Source organism: Pantherophis guttatus, chromosome 4 (assembly GCF_059756535.1).
Source record: "Pantherophis guttatus breed Tessera chromosome 4, ASM5975653v1, whole genome shotgun sequence".
Lineage (NCBI taxonomy): Eukaryota > Metazoa > Chordata > Lepidosauria > Squamata > Colubridae > Pantherophis > Pantherophis guttatus.
The window spans coordinates 38,824,681-38,843,991 of NC_142066.1; the positions used below are offsets into that span (position 1 = coordinate 38,824,681).

Genomic DNA, 19,311 nt, shown 5'->3' on the forward strand with positions numbered 1-19,311 from the left:
GAAAGAGAGAGAGAGAGAGAGAGAGAGAGAGAGAGAGAGAAACAAACAAACAAACAAACAAACAAACAAACAAACAAAGAATTTAGCTCATGAATACACAAAGTTATGCCACTTAAATGTCATTCCAACCCATTTCTGGTAATATCGATGATGCAGCCACTGCAAAATTGACATCTTCAGGTTTTTCTGCTGATTAAGTTATCTCTTTTGTTAAGCTCAGGTCGCAATAGAATAATGTAGCATTTGGGAGCAAAGATGCATCCCAGTAATCCGGCACTGGAGGTTAAGATAGAGAAGATCTCCACACTGACCGTATATTTTCCTTTGGTGCTCAGATAAGTTGGAACAAAAGTCAGCCACACACTGCAAAACACCAACATGCTGAAAGTAATGAATTTGGCTTCATTAAAAGTATCTGGCAACTTCCGAGCAAAGAAAGCTACAGTGAAGCTGGCAATGGCCAGTAATCCCAGGTAGCTCAAAATAAGATAGAACATGAGGGGTGATGACTCATTACACTGAAGGACCACTTCTTCACTCATTGAAACCATATCACTATCTGGAAAAGGGGGGAATGTTGCAAGCCACACAACACAGATGCCTACTTGAGGAAAAGTACAAGAAAGAACAATGAAGATTGCCAATCTTCTCCCTGTCCATTTCTTCATCTTGGATCCTGGCTTTGTGGCCATGAAAGCCAGAACTACAATAAGAGTTTTTGCCAAGACACAAGAAACTGCCATGGTGAAAATGACCCCAAAAGTAGTTTGGCGGAGGAGACATGTTATTGTTAGTGGCTTGCCGAGGAAGAGCAATGAGCAAAGAAAACAGAGCAGAAGTGAGATGAGCAGAAGGTAGGAAAGGTCACGATTGTTTGCTTTCACTATGTGAGTATTGTGATGCTTCCAAAATGTTTTCAAGATCTGAACAGTAATAGCTGACAACAAGACTGTACAAGTGGCTATGCTGATAACCAGTGGTTCTTCATAGGACAAATAATTAATGACCTTTGGAAGGCATCCATTCTGTTCCTTGTTTGCATACTGATCTTGTGGGCATTTGAAACAATTGTCCATATCTGCAAAAGTTCACAAAATTAAAAGGAATAAAGTAATAATGTCTCTGTTTTTATTCCCTTCTAGTAGCAGTATAGTAGCACTGGAACTTGTAATGACTTTTTTCCCCATAGGTTAAAAAATAGTTGCCGTATAATTGGATGAATGACACCTTAGCTTTATTGTTAATCAGACTTAACATTAAAGCCTATGAATTGTGACATGCACCAGTGTCTCCTTATGAATATTAGGCAATGTTCTAGGGAACTTGTAATTTAAAAAAAAAAATGTTTACATCATTTTCCTGCCTGCATGAATATCGAGTAGCTAAAAAGAATATCTTTTTTTTATTTGAAACAATTTAAGAACGATATTATTTGTCTGCAAGAAACACATATTAGACTATCAGACCAAAAATATTTGATAAATTCAAGATTAGGTACACACTTTGTGGCATCAGCTCCAGAGAAGAAAAATGGGCTCTTATTTGTTATATGAAAAAAAAAGGTGGATAAAGTGTTTAAGGGTCATATACTTAGAAATGCGTTGCTGAGGGTTTGGAAAAAGTATAAGTATAAGCTAAACTACAAGATATCTATATGGACAAATCCCAGACATGCAATAGAAAATATAAGTATAGACAAAAAAATGTATTGAAAGAAGAAGGGATAATCTATACTTGGTTTCAGTATGGTCAGCTTCAAGCTAGATGGAGAGAAGATCAAAAAATTGGTGTCATGCAAAATGAGGAAAACTTGAGGACTTCTGGCGGTGACGTCATCACGAACGGGTGAGGAAACAGAGGCTCCATCTCTGATACCCAAATTTCCTCATTAATTGCTCTTTAAGGGCATTCCCGAACTTGGAGGGATCGGGAAACGAAAGAGGAACTCGCGAAGCCCCCTGGTATTGCGCTGTCATCAGGGAGGTCGAGCGATCAACTTCTTAAATTGGTGGAGAAGGCCTTACCGGCGGACAGGAGTGATGGCGCCCGCCTAGATCGAAGCAAAAATTGGAAGCAAATCCGAGTGACTGTCAGATAGATCACCTACAATAGAGGCGGTAAACAGGGGACACGCGATCGAATCAGAGGAAGACAAGTGGGTTACAACAGCGGCGATACAAGAGGAGAAGGAAAAAAGGGGAAACAACTACAGCGCGGAAGAGAGGAACCCATAGAATGACTAAGCAAACATAAGAAAAGGAGAAATAGCGCTCGAAGCGGTGTGAGTGCGGACTTTTACAGTTGAGCAAAGGGAGCAGCCTGTGGACTCTGTGGATATAGACAAGTCGTTTGAACCTGGGAATTATAACTGATTCAAACCCCAAAATATCGGAAAACTTAGTGCAGAGACTGGAATACCAGACTAAGTGGTGAAATTCACGGATACAGAAGACCTGTCTGGATTTTGGACTTTGGATTTACAAATAACTTTGGACAATAAGAACTTAAGTTAAAAAAAAAAGATTTGAAAACTGAATGCAGAGATCCGATTACTGGGAGAAGTAAAAAAAAAAAAGACTGAGACGGACACAGATCACGTTTTTTATGACTGTGAAAGAACTGATTGAGAGAGGTAAAGCAAGAAGACAATAAAGACTAAAGAAAATAAAAATTAAGACAAGAGGTAAGGGAATTATTAATTTTGAACTGTTTAATTAGTTAGTAAGTTTAATATTTGAAAGAAATATATAAGTTGATAATATTTTTATAGCTATAAATTGTATTGTGAAATTGTGGTTAGATAAGGAATTATTGTTAAAGTGAAAGATTGATTTTTATACAAAATAACAGATGAGTTGACTGTATGTCTGAGATAGACTGATTGAAAAAGGAGGTAATTGAAAAGATTGCTAATTAGAAAATTAAGAAAATTAAACTAAAATCTTGATTGATAAGTAAATTGATTTATACTGTGAATAAGAATTAATTGCTCAATTGGGATAATTGGCAATATAATATAATATAACTATATACAAGCTGTGCGGTGTATAAGCAGTGTTTGGAGGGGAAAAGAGATACTAAGGAATAACTTAATAATTGATGTTAAGGTTGGAAAGCTTTACACGAATATTGAAAATGTCTACAACATCCACCATAACAAAGACAGGGAAAAAACCTACAACCAATACGTTAGTAATGACTCCTACCCCCTCACAACAAAAAACAATAGATAGCATGATGGGGAAAGAAAAAGAAAAAGAAAAACTGGAAATGGCACCAAATGTAATACAAGATAGGTTTCAAAAGATCCAGGAAACACTGCTCCAAACACAAGAAAAAATAGCTGAAAATCAGGAAGAAATGAGAACGTTCCATGCAGAGATTAGAAATGAATTAGGAGAAGTCAAGGAGGATATCAAGACCATGAAAGATAAAATTGGGGGCATTCAAAATTCTATAGCAGAAAATGAACAGAGAATTAGGAAAACTGAAACAAAAATAGATAATGTGGAATTAAAAGTAGAAGCAATAGAACAAAAAATCCTATAACTAAATAAAGAAATGTCAGATTCCTTGGCCATGCTCAAAATAGAAAAGGCCTCATACTTCTTGCGTTTTCAAAATATCCCAGAAGAAAAAAAATGAGGATTTAGAAGGGAATATGGTGGAAATTATCGCAGGAATGATACAAAAAGAGCCAGAAGAAATAAAAGGACAATTGGAAGAAACTTACCACGTACAAACAAATTATATAAGAAAACACAGACTGGTGAGAGAAGTCCATGTCAAATTCTTAAAAAAATCAATCCGAGATGAAGCCTATAAGAAATCTAGAGAAGAAATGGTGATCTATAATGATAAAGAAATTATAATCTTAAAACAGATACCCTGAAGAGTAAGAAATCTATGACAACAATATCAGTTTTTAACACAACTGTTGATCAAATACAAGATAATGTACAGATGGCTGCCAATAGAGGGGATCTTAATTACGTGGGAAGACAAAAAATATAAAATAGACACTCTAGAAAAGGCAAGAGAATTCTATAACACACACTTTAGACTAGAAGAAGAACAGGAAAGCAAGGAGGAAACAGATAGTAAAAGTCAAGAAGAAGAACCAATAGAAACAAATCAAGAACAAGAAATAAGACAGAGGCAAGAAAAAGAGAGAGAACAGAGAGAAGGTGCAAAAGCTAAGGCACGGATGGAAACAAGAAACACAAAAAAACAGATACGATAGGCAATGGATGAACAGATCAACTCTTTTCAGTAAACATTAATGGCTTAAATGTCCCAAAGAAAAGGAATCAAATTTTCACAAAATTACGAAAATTAGAAACAGATGTGATATGTCTGCAAGAAGTACACATTCAAAAAGACTATCAAAAAATCCTAGAAAACCCCAAATTAGGAAAACTATATTCATCTCTGGCCCAAAAAAAGAAAAAAGGAGTAGTGATTTACGTAAAAGAAAAAATACAATCTAAACTAGTTTATACCGATGAGCAAGGTAGAGTGGTGATGGTTGAACTAGAAATAGGAAAGAGGAAAATGTTAATTGTAGTGATTTATGCACCTAACCAAAAACTACAGGTTTTTTTTAAAGATCTACACATAAAATTAGCAGAATTAGAATATGACGATATTTGTGTAATAGGGGATTATAATGCAATAGTAAATGCAAAGAAGGACTACAAAACTGGGGAAAAAAACAAAAGAAAAAAGAAATACTTCCAAAAGAATTCTTTACTATGGCTGAAGACGTATGGAGGGAAACACATGAAGAAGAGGCCCAATACACCTTTTACTCCCATCCGCATAACTCCTGGTCAAGACTGGACATGGCATGGATGACCCCAAATATCAAAATAGAAGTAGAAAAAATTGAGATAGGCACAAACCAATGGGCAGACCATAATCCACTATTCATAAACTGGAAAGGGGAAAGAAGACGTAAGAGATGGATTTACATAAAGATTATGTAAAGAAAAAGAATTTAATTCGATGTTAGAAAAGGAAGTAAAAATATTTTTTTCAGATAAATAAAATAGAGGAAACTTCTTTACAAAACACATGGGATACTTTAAAAGCATATATAAGGGGCCTAGTAATAGCATATACGAGGAAAAAGAATAAAGAGAAGAAAAAACAATTAGATAATTTAGAGAAAGACCTAAAACAAATAGAACAAAAACTCCAGGAAAAGCCCCAGAATAAAACAATAAGAGAAGAATGGGAAATGATTAAGTATAAATTGAATTTGATAAACCAAATAGAACTAGCCCAAAAAATAAAAATGGCGAAACAAAATTATTTTGAACACGCAAATAAAACGGGCAGATGGCTAGCCTATAACCTGAAAAAAAAACAGAAAAAAAGAACGATATACCAATTGAAAGATGATAAAGGAGAAATTCAACATAGCAAAGAGGCCAAAAAAGAAATTATTAAGAAATTTTATGTGAATTTATATAATCAGGGGAAAATAGAGGAAGACAAGATAAAACAGTACATAGGGAAATCAGGAATGCCAAAAATCACAGAAGAACAAAGAATAACTCTCAATAGGCCAATAACCAAATTAGAATTAGATGAAGTACTGAAAAAGCAAAAAAACAATAAAACACCGGGACCCGACGGGCTACCGGTAGAAATATATAAAACAATGCAAGAAGTATTGGGAGAGAATATGTTGCGATTATATAATGAAGCTATGGAGAAAGCCAAAATACCAAATTCATGGACAGAAGCCATAATAACAATCATTCCAAAAGAAGATACAGATCTCCAGTTAATACAAAACTATAGACCTATTTCATTATTGAATGCCAATTACAAAATATTTGCAGCAATCTTGGCCGAAAGGATTAAATCAGTATTAAATACATAGATACACCCAGACCAAAATGGATTTCTGCCGGGACGCCAAATAAAGAACAACATGAGAATAGTACTTAATGCTCTAGAATATTATGAATCACACCCAGAGAAGCAGGCAGCATTGGTTTTTCTTGACACCCAAAAGGCCTTTGATAATCAAAATTGGAAATTTATGATTGAACAATTACAAAATATGCAAATCGGTGAAAAATTTGGGAAAATTATAGCAGAAATCTATACCGAGCAATCAGCAAGGATAATTATGAATGATGATATAACAGACAAATTTAATATAACAAAAGGAGTCAGACAAGGCTGTCCACTTTCCCCCTTACTATATATTCTATCATTGGAAATCCTGTTGAAAAAAATTAGAGAAGACCAAGGAATTGAAGGCTTAAGGATCAATAGAGAAGAATACAAAGCTCAGGCCTTTGCTGATGACCTAGTGTTTTTGATAGAAAATCCTATGGAATCTATACCTAATTTGTTCCAAAAAATAGAAGAATTTGGAGAAGTGGCCGGACTAAAAATCAATAAAAGTAAATTGAAGCTAATTGTAAAAAACCTTACGGAAATCCAAACAAAAGAATTGACAGATAATGTACAAATCCAAACAACAACAAAAATAAAATATCTAGGAATCTGGTTATCTACAAGAACATCAGCAATTAAAGAAAACAATTATAATAAATTACTAGAACAAACAAAGAAAGACTTAGAAAAATGGGAAAATTTACACATTTCATTTCTAGGAAGAATTTCGGCCACCAAAATGACTATATTACCTAAATTTTTATATTTGTTTCAGGTCACCCCAATTAAAATAGATAAATCATTTTTTGAAAAGCTGAATAAAATAACATCTAAATTTATATGGCAAGGGAAAAGGCTACGGATAAAATGTAAGCTGCTTCAGGATACAAAAGATAGAGGAGGAGCTGCACTCCCTGACTGGGAGGTATATTACCAAGCAGCAGTACTATCGTGGATCAAAGATTGGATAGAATTAAAGGACTCTAGAATTTTAACAATTGAGGGACACGAACTTCAAACTGGCTGGCACTCCTTTATGTGGGATGAGAAATACAAAACACATTCATATTTTAAAAGACACACAATAAGGAACTCACTATTATAAATTTGGCTTAAAATTAAAAAACAACATTATATGAAGATACCAAATTGGCTAGCACCAGCAGAATCAATTAGGCACCCAAATTTAACAGAGAAGACAAAAATAATTAGATATAAAGATATAACTGACTATCAAGGCAAATTAAAGACAAAACAACAATTGGAGACAGATTTACACAGAGAAATAGACTGGTGGACTTATACTCAAATACAATCCAAATACAGAGAACATATAAAAACATATGAAATTTATAATAAAAAACAAGAAATAGATAAAATTATATTAGATTCAGAAAATAAATTAATTAGTAGAATTTACAAATATTTTCTACACTATAAATTGGAAGAAGAGACAGTCAAAGAAACGATGATTAAGTGGGCTCAAAACATCAAACACACAATACCTTTGGAAAAATGGGAAAAGCTCTGGCAGGTAAACCTAAATTTAATGAAAGCAACGGCGTACAAGGAAAACCAACTGAAAATTTTTTATTGGTGGCATATGTCTCCAACCAGATTGGCAAAAATACAACCTAAAAATAGCCCGATTTGTTGGAAGTGCAAAAAGGCACAAGGGACTTTCTATCATTTATGGTGGATGTGCCCGGCAGCAAAGAAATTTTGGTCTAACATCAAAAAATGGTTGGAATAAATAACAAAAACACAGATTGAAAAAGAACTAGAAACATTTCTATTAGGAATCTTTAACAAATCATACCCTAAGGATATCAAATATCTCACAATTCACATATTAACTGCTGCAAGAATAACCTACGCAAAAAATTGGAAGCAAGAAAAAACACCAAGTGAAACAGAAATAATAGGAAAAATTTTAGAATGCGCTGAAATGGATAGGTTAACCAAAGAATTACAAGAAAGAGAAGAATCAGACTATTATAAAATATGGAATAATTGGTATAATTGGTTAAAAATCAGAAATATACAAAAAATATAGGGGGAAATATTACCGACTTAAATATATATATATATATATATATATATATATATATATATATATATATATATATATATAATTAAAAATGTTATTAGATTAAGGAGAGGTGAAGGAATATATCATAAGTAGAATTGTAGAATGTCACTCTGAAAAAATGCTTAAGAAGAAATTATACTCTTTTTGTGTATATGTTGTATAAATGTTTGTTGTGTATATGTTACGTATGTCTTTTTAATATTTATATTCAATAAAAACTACTTTTAAATAAAATGAGGAAAACTTGGTAAAACAGATTAGAGATCAAAGTCAGATGCATATTAAAAGGTTGTATAATGCTTTATTGGAAATAGATTCAGAAATGGAACTGGTTGTATGATAAAATGGGCACAAAACATTCAGGAATCTGTGATGATGGAAACATGGGAAAAGATTTGGGTTAGAAATGTTAAATTTACACAAGCACAAAATTTGAGGGAGAATTTTTATAAAATGTTTTACAGATGGCACTTAGATCCTAAAAAAATTATTATGTATGTATCCGAATTTGCAAGCTAAATGTTGGAGATGTGAATGTGATGATGCAACTTATTAACATATATGGTGGACTTGTAAGAAAATCAAGGCATTTTGGATAAAAATTTGGTGGATGATGCAGAACATTCTGAAAAAAAGGTTGAAATTTACTCAATTGTTTTTATTGGGTATAACGACGGATTGTACAGCATTAGAGACTAAACTGATTTTGAACTTAATATCAGCAGCTAGGCTGTTGGTCGCGCAATACTGGAAGAAGGACTCTTTGCCTCCTATTGAAGAGTGGACATTGAAAGTAGCAAATTTAGCGGAAATGGCGAAAATTTCAGCATATTTGAAGGATTATACACAAGAAAGATACATATCAGAATGGAGAAGATGGATTGATTATATTCAAAATAAGTATCAGACAAGAAAATATCAAATAGCTTATGAATGAACGTTAAACTTTAGAAGTATTATCCATAGTGGAGTTAAGGTTTCAGGGGGGGATTTGGTAGTTTAAGAATAGTTAGGCTAATTTAGCTTATGATTGTTAATTTTAAATACCCTGTATTTTGCTCTGGGAAATCTGGGGGGAGGGTGGGATGGGAAGGGGGGAAGGGGTGTGGGGATGATGGAGAGGGAAAAAGGGTGGGGGGAATATTGGGGGAGGGAAATTTCTTTGTAAAACTTTTCAATAAAAGTAAATAAAAAAAAGAATGTCTTTTTTTTAAAAAAAGAACTAATCTAAAGTATAATGACAACAAAGCAAATCATGATATTTATGAATAATATTGAGGAAAAAAATCCATTGCAATAATGAAAAGAATGAGTGATGCAAAACTGGGACACAAGCCGAAAGTCTCCTGCCAAATCTCCCCCATTTTGCTTATGCTGAAGCTTAGATCTAGGTGGGGAGAACATCTCTGATAATATTATTGATATTATTATTATTAACTAATATTATTGGGTTACCAGCTATTTCAGAAGTGGTCCAGGTATGTTAAACAATTCTTTGGCTTTATGTTCCATTTTCTCAACACACATGTAGGACACTGAATAGACAAATAGGTTGTTTTTATTCATATTATAAGAAAGGTAGAAGCGGACACGGTGGCTGAATGGGTAAGACGCTATGCTTGTTGATTGAAAGGTTGGCAGTTCAGTGGTTTGAATCCCTATTGCCGTGTAACAGGGTGAGCTCCTGTTACTTGTCCCAGCTTCTGCCAACCTAGCAGTTCAAAAACACATTTTAAAAAAATGCAAGTAGAAAAATAGGGACCACCTTTGGTGGGAAGGTAACAGCTTTCCATGCACCTTTGGCATTTAGTCATGCTGGCCACATGACCACGAAGACATCTTCGGACAGTTCTAGCTCTTCGGCTTTGAAATGGAGATGAGCACCACCCCCTAGAGTCGGGAACAACTAGCACTTATGTACAAGGGAAACCTTTATCTTTAAGAAAGGTAGAAACATGTTACAGCCATTTGTTTGATCTTTTATTTTTAGCTACCACCTTACCTGTTTTGTTAGATATCCACCCTTTTGGACAAGGCACACAATTGTAACAACAAAATGGTTCTCCCTCCCTTGTCTCCTTCTGATAACCAGGCTGGCAATTGGCATTACACACAGAGATAGGTTGTGTCTGTTGACAAGATAAGATGAAGAGTATCAATCTCAAAGATTTAGTCTCAGAAACATTAATGCTTGGGTTACAACATGGCATGCAGTGACATTTTCAAATTACTAAGTAGATTAACTCTTGGTGAAACATTTTTCAAGATGTAATAAAGCATGATTCTTTAATATTAAATAATTGATTTAATTGAGATTTCTACAGCTTGGGAAAAAGTGTGAATTTTGTGAGAGTGAGATACTCCTATTTCAGAAAGTCCAGTTCAATATTATCAAATTTATAAATGATGTTTTTTCACAAAATGGAAATTCTGATTTTCGAATTCTAAATTATCAATGCAGAATTCATAATATGCTGGAAGATAAGACTACTTCTGGACAACCCTGACCAAGTAAAATCTTAAGGGTACTTGATTAAATTTTCTAAATAGTTTTCTTTAACTGGCTGCATATGGAAGAAAATCTAGAGAATTCTGATCAAAAATAGATGACATTCTTTGGAAGAACTGGAAGGGAATGTATTTCAAGCTAAATTCACTGGAATTAATGGCAGGAGGTTCAATGAAAGAATCAAGTAGCCAAAGATTTTCAATGCAGGGTAATAAATTACTATTTACCTGATTAAATCCATGATGCCATACTATCTCCTCTTCCTTAATGATAAGTTGTTTGTGTGGAGGTGCCGAAGGATCCATCCTTCCAACTTTCAATCCAATGAAAGATTGGTTTGGAAATGTGACCCAATTAATGATTTCAAATCCTGCAAGCAGAGATCCCTCCTGGCTAAAGGAAATTTTATCTCCAGCACTGTTGTTAAATGATAATGTTTTCAGCAGATTAGAAACCTGAGGAGGGGAGGGGGGGAATAGGTGACTAAGATTTTGATAGTTCCAATTCTGGATTCAGGGACATTGTAAAGGAGGTTTACCTGACATTAAAAAAGTTATGTCAGCATCATACACAATTCCCTTATTTGTTACACTTTCTTATATCAATACTTTTCTGTTCATATATTAAATACCTATATTTTGTAATTGGTTAACTTTCTGTTTGAAACCAAATCATGATAATTTTATGAAAAAAAAATGAAATAAAGAGTAGAATAATGTATTTTTAAATTCATGATCATAATATAACTTTTAAGCTTCAGTTGCCATTATATCTCATATACAACTGTATATACGGCTGTATCTCAGATTGATGTTATTCTCTCTTTCATACCTGAAATTGTAATAATTTTATGGAAATGAATTCAGGCTGGCAGTTAAAGTTTAATCAACCAGAATATAATATTCATTACCTATAAAACCAACTATAGGTGCTCCTTCATTATACTGGCTAGGACGGATAGATACTGCAACTTCGCCATATCAAAAGTATCACACATCATTCCTTTACAATTTCAAAGTCATTACCTGCCAGAGCTGCTGATATAGACACTTCCTCCTCTCTTGTTCTTCCTTTGCCTTGTGTCTGGAGACTGAAACATAGATGGTGTGTAAGGCATGAGCCACGGCATAAACAGCATTGTAGATGCTATAGCTTTGGCCTGTGATTCTCATTGGAAAGACATGCTCAGGAAGGCTCTCCAGTTTTTCTTTCCCTGTGCAGGCATCCCTATTCTTAGGATGGAACCTAGAATCCTGGAATGGACAGTCAAATGTCCGAGCCCAGAAATCTCTGATAAAACCATCTCCTTCGGAATTCAAAGGGTTTCTGTTCTGGAGAAATTTCTGGAATCCCTGGATTTCCTCAGAATGAACTGTAAACGAAAATGACCCATGGAATTCGAGTATTGGCATCTTAGAAGGCGCAATGATGTTTTTTAGTTCCATCCCAGCAGTCATAAGCCAAACATGGCCTTTAGGTTTTTCTACCACATATTCAAATTCAGAAGATAGCAACCATCTCAAAACGATCATGGAACTCATGTCTCCACTGAAAACCAGCACTTTGGCTTTGCTGTTCATGACTTCATAGTAACACATTTCTACACATTTCATGTGGTTTTCACCATGGCATATAATGAATGTATATATATCTGCAATACAGATACCATTTTTTGCAAATTCTGGAATGATGACATTCATGACGGTCTCTAAATGCATCCCATTGGCAATAAAGAATGCAATCCAATTCCAGTTGAAATGCTGGAGTAACTTCATAATCCCTCTATACTGATAAAGTACATTTGGAGTCATCTGATAGTAGTAAAACAGTTGGTCCTTTTCTGTCACCACCATTCCAGAACCGTATATGAACTGAAAAGACATTCAGATAAAAAATAGTGTTTTTCAAAAGGTCATAAGGTTCCCTGTACTTCTACTTCACTAGGTATAGAAATTAGGACTTATTCAGTCATATAATTTTACAAAAGATTTTTATTGATTTTTTTTACTTTTATTGCAATCATACAAGTTTTATAATAAATGCCCCCTTTACCAAAGCCTTTTGTACTTAAGATATTTTTATCTTTTTATTAAAAAGCCTTTTGTTGTTTTCCAATTTCTACTTTTTACTGTATCATATTTTAAGTAAAAAACAATGAAATTCATCCCTTTTTTGCTATAATACAGCAGGCAATGGAATACAATTCTGAGCAAAATATCTTTCTGCTGGGGTAGAAGTATCCTAAATATAGGAAAGCAAAGTAAAACAATCTATTCCTGAGTTTAAAAATCATTAATTAAAAATCATCCTCTCCTCTTCTTTCTTTTTCTAATAGCTATGAGAAATATCTCTAGGCATGAAAAAGCTCTCATGCATTTCTACCTCCTTCTCTACATAGAAATATCCTACCTGTGGAATCTTGTAGATGCCCAAAATATTGGGTTTCCGATAGGAGCGTTCAGAAGTCAGATCTTCGGTAACTGCCAAGAGAGTATCCTGGATGCCACACTTGTAGTTGGGCACAAGCTTGTTTTTTGAAGAGAGAAATTGTATTGCAGCATAATAAGTCCATTTGGAATTTAAATAGCTGTCATAAATATTGAATCCCAGTGTAATATTTGGTAACATCCTGGGGTTTTCATTGATTTCCTTTACAGCAAAGGCCAAAGCTAAGATTTGCTGGTAATTCTCTGTCACTACACTGCACAAAGATTTTCATTACATGCTGTTAGCATTGGACAGATTTTCAGTTTGGTATTTTATTGTCTGCTTCATACTATTTTTCATTATAATGTTTTCTTGTTCACTAAAATATCTTAGGTATTAATTAAGAAAAAAATGGTTACAATTAAATTATATATTTTCTTACAAACATTTTAACACGTATTAAAATAATCACTTCAAAACTTTACTTAAAATTCAAAACATCGAATATATTATAATAATATGTAAAATATTAAATTACATTTTACTTTGCTGTCGTGTGTATTTTTTATTTGACTGCGCAGCTTTCATCAATTCTTTGTGTTTAAGGAATAATTCTTTAATTTCAGTACAGCGTTGAGAAATATTAAAAAATATACAAAGTTCACTTCGAACTGATACAAGCAGTCGATTACGTTCGTCAGTCCACAAATTCAACGTTTGCATTTGATACCGGAATTGATGCACAATACTGGAACAGTTTCAGTAAACTCGGAGCTGGCTCTTTCTTGTCCACTTATCAAGGGATGAATCACCCTGCAGATGAACATAAACTTCTTCTAAGGCAGAAATTTCATCGAAGAGAGTGTTGGGGGGAAGATCTTCTTGCCATGGTGATAATGACCAGATGTTCGTCATTTCTTCTAAAGTTGGAGGATTATTGCGATCAATTAGATTGAAACAATTTAGTATCTCATATACTGAATCGGTGAAATTATGCCACTTTTCTAGGTACGCAATGGCTCTTTGATATACGTTGATGGCTTCTTTCTTGAACTTTTGCACGGCATTCTCAGGCAAATGTTTTTTATGTAAGGCAAATAAAACTTTCATTCCAAAAAACTGCTCATCGTATTTTTTTTTTTGCAAAGAATCACGCAGCTTACACATGATAATGTGAAGATCACATGCCAGAATTTTCTTGTTTTCCAGCTTCAGTAGGGTGTCTTGAATTATTGATATGAAGAAGTGCGTGAAATATAAATACAATTCTGAAATTGTTGGTTCATCGTCCTTTGCAAGTTCATTTTCCTGATCTGAAATAAGGTTCCAGATAACCTTATGGCACTCATCAGATCCAAGAGAAATAAAATACGATTGTAGAGGTATCCAGTTTAAAAGAAATCTTTTGACTGCTTTAAACAAACTTAACCAACGTGTTGGAACATGGCGCAAAACTTCATGGAATTCTGACTCGCAAAACTCAAAAAATGATTTCAACTCTTCTCGTTTCTTCACAGAATTTGAAAATTCAGCAAAAACCTTCAGCACTACATTTTCAATATCAAAAGATAATTGCTTTAATGCATTTTTTGCGCTGTTGTGTAAAATGTGATTATTGCAATGAACATTCAATCTTTGTCTCATTCTAACTTATGAAAAAAAAGACAAAACATGATTCTCCTATCCTTATTCTCTTAGACCGTACAGCTTTAGATTACGTACCATTTCATAAAGCTTTTGAATAAAAAAAATGTCCACTATTTTTGTGAAAAAAATAGTGAACATAATCTGAAAAAAGTGCACTATCTGCTCAAATAGTGGACACCTGGGAACCCTAGCACTCTGACGTTGTTTGTTTTCTTGCAGCTATTTCATCTTATTTAGTTTGGGTAATGAAATGTCTGCAGGAAAATAATTAAACTCAGAGAGCACCAAGGACCCCTCATTTTAACTCTGAACTACAAATGTTCTCCTTTGTTTCCTAATGTTTGATGTTAATAATGTTAGCTATCACTTCCACTAAGAGTAGTGCAGTTAGCCTATATTTGCTTAACTAATTTCTATTCTTTATTATAATTTTTCAAATTATAAGGAGAAAAAAAATGCAAAAAATAGTATAATTTTAGGAATATAAGTGGGAATCTCATAGATTGCCTTAGTAAGTAAAAAACTACAGTAAAAATGTTTGGGGGAGGGTTTTGTTTGACTAGAATAAGTCATTTTCTAGGGATGGTAGGCAGATGCTTTCACTCCTTTATAATAGGAAAGAATGAGAAACAACTAGAACAGAGGAAAAACCGTTTGAAATAGGAATAAAGAGATGGAAATTTTAAATGAAAATAATTTAAGCAGTCAATTTCTCACAATGTATTTTATTGTCATAATGTATTTGAAAAAGGCTGGGTATTCATTTACATATATCAAGGTATTTCATCTTGGAAATTATGTGAATAGCAATTATCTAATATATTCCTGAAATTCAAATAACCATACTTTAAAATCATTTCATACAAAATTAAACATTTAATTTCAAAACAGAAGTTGGAAAAATAGTAAAACATTGGAATCCATGGTGAAAATAGGAGGGGGGCAGAGTATATATTCACTGCCATCAGTTATTTATTAATATCACAAAAGAAGGTAAATAAATAGACAGTAATCTAAGTCAGATATATCCAGAAAGCCTTTTTGGTCTGGTGGAAAGCACCTACTGAAAATCTTGCTAAGAAAGCTTCAGGGAGTTGTGCAGGAAGTCATCTAGACTCAAAATTAAAGTCCCCTTCAAAAATAATAAAACATTGGCATCAGTGGGGAAAATAGAAGGGAGACAGAGTATATACTCACTTCCTTCAGAAGCTAAATAAATAGACAGTAAATCGGATTAGATACATTCAGACAGCCAGTTTGGTATGGTGTTTGCAGAACTTTGAAACAGAGAAACCATCGTTCTAGTCTATCATTAGGCATGAATCAAGTAGTTGACTTTGAGCTAGTCATACTCTTCTGGCACTAGTAAGAAAACAGTGGGAAGCAAGTAGTGAAAATCTTCCTAAGAAAGTTCAGGGATTTGTACAGGCAGTCAACTAGACTCAAAATTAAAGTTTCCTTCAGAAAAAAACTGCTTGGCTTTGCTAACTGCTTCCTACAAAAGATAACTATTCTCCTTTGCCTGGTTCGATGGAATTATTGTGTAACAAGTGCTAGATACGTTTTCTAGATATGTTTGGCCCTATCAAGTATAGAGTAGAATAGAATTCTTTATTTGCCAAGTGTGATTGGACACACAAAAAAATTGCTCTCAGTGTTAAAGATAAAAAATATCTTTAAAAATTAAATATATGTTCATCAAGAATCATAAGGTACAACAATTAATGATAGTCATAGGGAACCATTCAATATAAATCTTAAGGATACCAGCAACAAGGTTAAAATCATACAGTCATAAGTGGGAGGAGATGGTTGAAAGGAACGATGAGAAGATTAATACTAATGCAGAATAGTATATATATAAATATATTTATAGTATGAAATATAAGTAAGGAAGAGAAAAAATAAGGAAGGAATACCAACGTCAAAGATAATGCAGGTTCGAGTGGAAGTTGGTTGAAGATTATTTTCTTGCCATTGTTGATAGAGAAAGAAATGATACCTCCGTAGATGAAATCTCCTGACTGTGAATATCTGTGAACTCTTGGTGGGGAATGCCATACCCTACATTTAGCATCCTGAGTTTGGCTTACTGTGTGAGGAAACATAAGCAATAGGCGTATTAATGTTAATATTGTGAATTCAAATATGTCCTGCAAAGATTGATTGCTGAGTTCTCCCATTCTTTAAATTATAACGAGAGTCTCTTACAGCAGTTTTGTTATATATCTAGGAAGGATTTTCCATGTAGATTTATTCTTATTGTTTTGGAATTAAAACCTGTATTCCCTATGGCACAAGTAAATTTCAGGTATCAATAATAACAGCACAGAAACCTTACATCTATTTTAACTACAATATTTACAGAATTCTTACCCCTCTCCTCTCTTCATAAAATCCCCATTTCCCTTACCTACTTAATTTATCTTTGGTATATAATTAGTGGAAAAGGACTACATTTGTGTCAAAATAGTATAGGGATTTCACTATATTATGATGTAGAACTTTTTGCATATCCAAGAATTCCAGAGTCCAATGTCCCCAGCATCTTTTAAAATCATTAATATGTCTCTCTGCTGTGCTGAGAGTTCTGGGTCCTCCCCCATCTGCTTCCCTGCTTTCTTGCCCCCCTCCCCACCTGCTGCCCTTGCCTCATTGGTTCCAATAGTAAAACTAATCATATATTTTCTGATTTCCCAAAGTGTTAATGATAAAGAAACAGGTAGGTGACAGAACACATTATCTCAGTGGCCACCAATTAATTAGATAACTGTTGTATTGCAATATGTTGAGGGAAAGTTATAGAAAGGAAAGCAAAGGCTATCAACTGCCCTGAGTCATTTCTGATGGCACCTAAAGCAACTGAATTGAAATAAATTGAAATAAACTGAACTGAATAAAATTCAATACAATTCAGTGTACCATCCGTGAAAAAGGTTATCATGATTTTTTGAAAAAAAAAGCTTCTGCCTTGAAGAATCAGTCCTGGTTCTTGAGATGAATAGAATAATTATATGGGAATGGTTCTTCAATCTGAATCCATTTAAATCTCCAGGGACAGGTGATGTCACTTTGTGCATTATTTTTGAGAAATCTTGGGAAATGAATGAAAGAAAAAAATGACTGAAAGAGAGCAAATATTGTCTCTTTGAAGACAGTTCAAAGAAATTGAAAAGTTTAGCCTTGATAAAGAAAGATGGTGATCTATTAAGACATGGTAGTTAAGGTATCAGGTTAAAAATTATCAAACTATGAATTGTAGTCCTCTCTTGTGCTTGAAACCAACAAAATTATTATATTTGAAGAGCCACTTTGGACTAATTTCTAAGGCATAAGTTTAGAAACTGAGACAATGACCTTGAGTCATTCACTCTTTCTCAGTTTTTATAATCAAACTGGGATGGATGGATGGATGGAGGGAGGGAGGGAGGAAGAAAGAAAGAAGGAAGGAAGGAAGGAAGGAAGGAAGGAAGGAAGGAAGGAAGGAAAGAAAGAAAGAAAGAAAGAAAGAAAGAAAGAAAGAAAGAAAGAAAGAAAGAAAGAATTTAGCTCATGAATAGACAAAGCTATTTCACTTAAATGTCACTCTAACCCACTTCTGGTAATTTCAATGATGCAGTCACTGCAGTATATGATGCAGTATTCTCTTTTGTTCAGCTCAGGTGTCAACAGAATAATGTAGCATTTGGGAGCAAAGATGCACCCTAGCAATCTAGCACTGGAGGATAGGATGGAGAAGATCTCCACAGTGACCATATATTTTTCTTTGGTGCTCAGGTAAGTTGGAACAAAAGTCAGCCACACACTGCAAAACACCAACATGCTGAAAGTGATGAATTTGGCTTCATTAAAAGTATCTGGCAACTGTCGAGCAAAGAAAGCTACAGTGAAGCTGGCAATGGCCAGTAATCCCAAATAGCTCAAAACAAGATAGAACATGAGGGGTGATGACTCATTACACTGATGCACCACTTCTTCACTCATTGAAATCATATCACTATCTCGAAAACGGGGGAATGTTGCAAGCCACACAACACAGATGCCTACTTAGGAAACATACAAGAAAGAACAATGAAGATTGCCAGTCTTCTCCCTGTCCACTTCTTCATCTTGCATCCTGGCTTTGTGGCCATGAAAGCCAGAACTACAATAAGGGTTTTTGCCAAGACACAAGAAACTGCCACGGTGAAAATGACCCCAAAGGTAGTTTGGCGGAGGAGACATGTTATTGTTAGTGTTTTGCCAGGGAAGAGCAATGAACAAAGAAAACAGAGCAGAAGTGAGATGAGCAGAAGGTAGATGAGCTTTCACTATGTGAGTATTATGATGCTTCCAAAATGTTTCCAAGATCTGAACAGTAATAGCTGACAACAAGACTGTACAAGTGGCTATGCTGATAACCAGTGGTTCTTCATAGGACAAATAACTAATGACCTTTGGAAGGCATCCATTCTGTTCCTTGTTTGCATACTGATCTTCCATTTTCTCAATATACATGTAGGACACTGTATAGACAAATAGGTTGTTTTTATTCATATTATAAGAAAGGTAGAAAGGGACATGGTGGCTCAATGGGTAAGACGCTGTGCTTGTCGATTGAAAGGTTGGCAGTTCAGCGGTTTGAATCCCTATTGCTGCGTAACAGGGTGAGCTCCTGATCTTGTGGGCATTTGAAACAATTGTCCATATCTGCAAAAGTTCACAAAATTAAAAGGAA

The 19,311-nt window shown here is 34.2% G+C and overlaps 2 protein-coding genes and 1 pseudogene across 2 annotated transcripts; all 3 read right to left on the bottom strand.

The window, feature by feature from the left end:
- Positions 1-176: 176 nt before the first annotated feature.
- On the bottom strand, positions 177-10,825 carry LOC117660116 (vomeronasal type-2 receptor 26-like). Its single transcript, XM_087893648.1, has 4 exons — positions 10,748-10,825; positions 10,014-10,140; positions 9,467-9,469; positions 177-1,078 (listed from the first exon to the last, which is right to left on the bottom strand). Exons 1-4 carry the CDS (start codon positions 10,823-10,825, stop codon positions 177-179), a joined length of 1,110 nt encoding a protein of 369 aa, XP_087749774.1.
- A 699-nt stretch (positions 10,826-11,524) lies between these two features.
- Positions 11,525-12,220, bottom strand: LOC148114033 (vomeronasal type-2 receptor 26-like). The gene has a single exon (XM_087893649.1). It carries the CDS (start codon positions 12,218-12,220, stop codon positions 11,525-11,527), a length of 696 nt encoding a protein of 231 aa, XP_087749775.1.
- Positions 12,221-18,176: 5,956 nt separating this feature from the next.
- On the bottom strand, positions 18,177-19,091 carry LOC148114034 (vomeronasal type-2 receptor 26-like; annotated as a pseudogene).
- Between the last annotated feature and the right edge of the window lie 220 nt (positions 19,092-19,311).

Excerpts from the sequence above, each read along its gene's own strand:
- LOC117660116 (XM_087893648.1), bottom strand. The coding sequence starts at position 10,825 with ATGGATCCTTCGGCACCTCCACACAAACAACTTATCATTAAGGAAGAG. Across the intron at positions 10,141-10,747 it reads GGCATCATGGATTTAATCAG|ACACAACCTATCTCTGTGTG; the intron begins GTAAATAGTAAT and ends TCTTGTCAACAG.
- LOC148114033 (XM_087893649.1), bottom strand. The coding sequence starts at position 12,220 with ATGAATGTCATCATTCCAGAATTTGCAAAAAATGGTATCTGTATTGCA.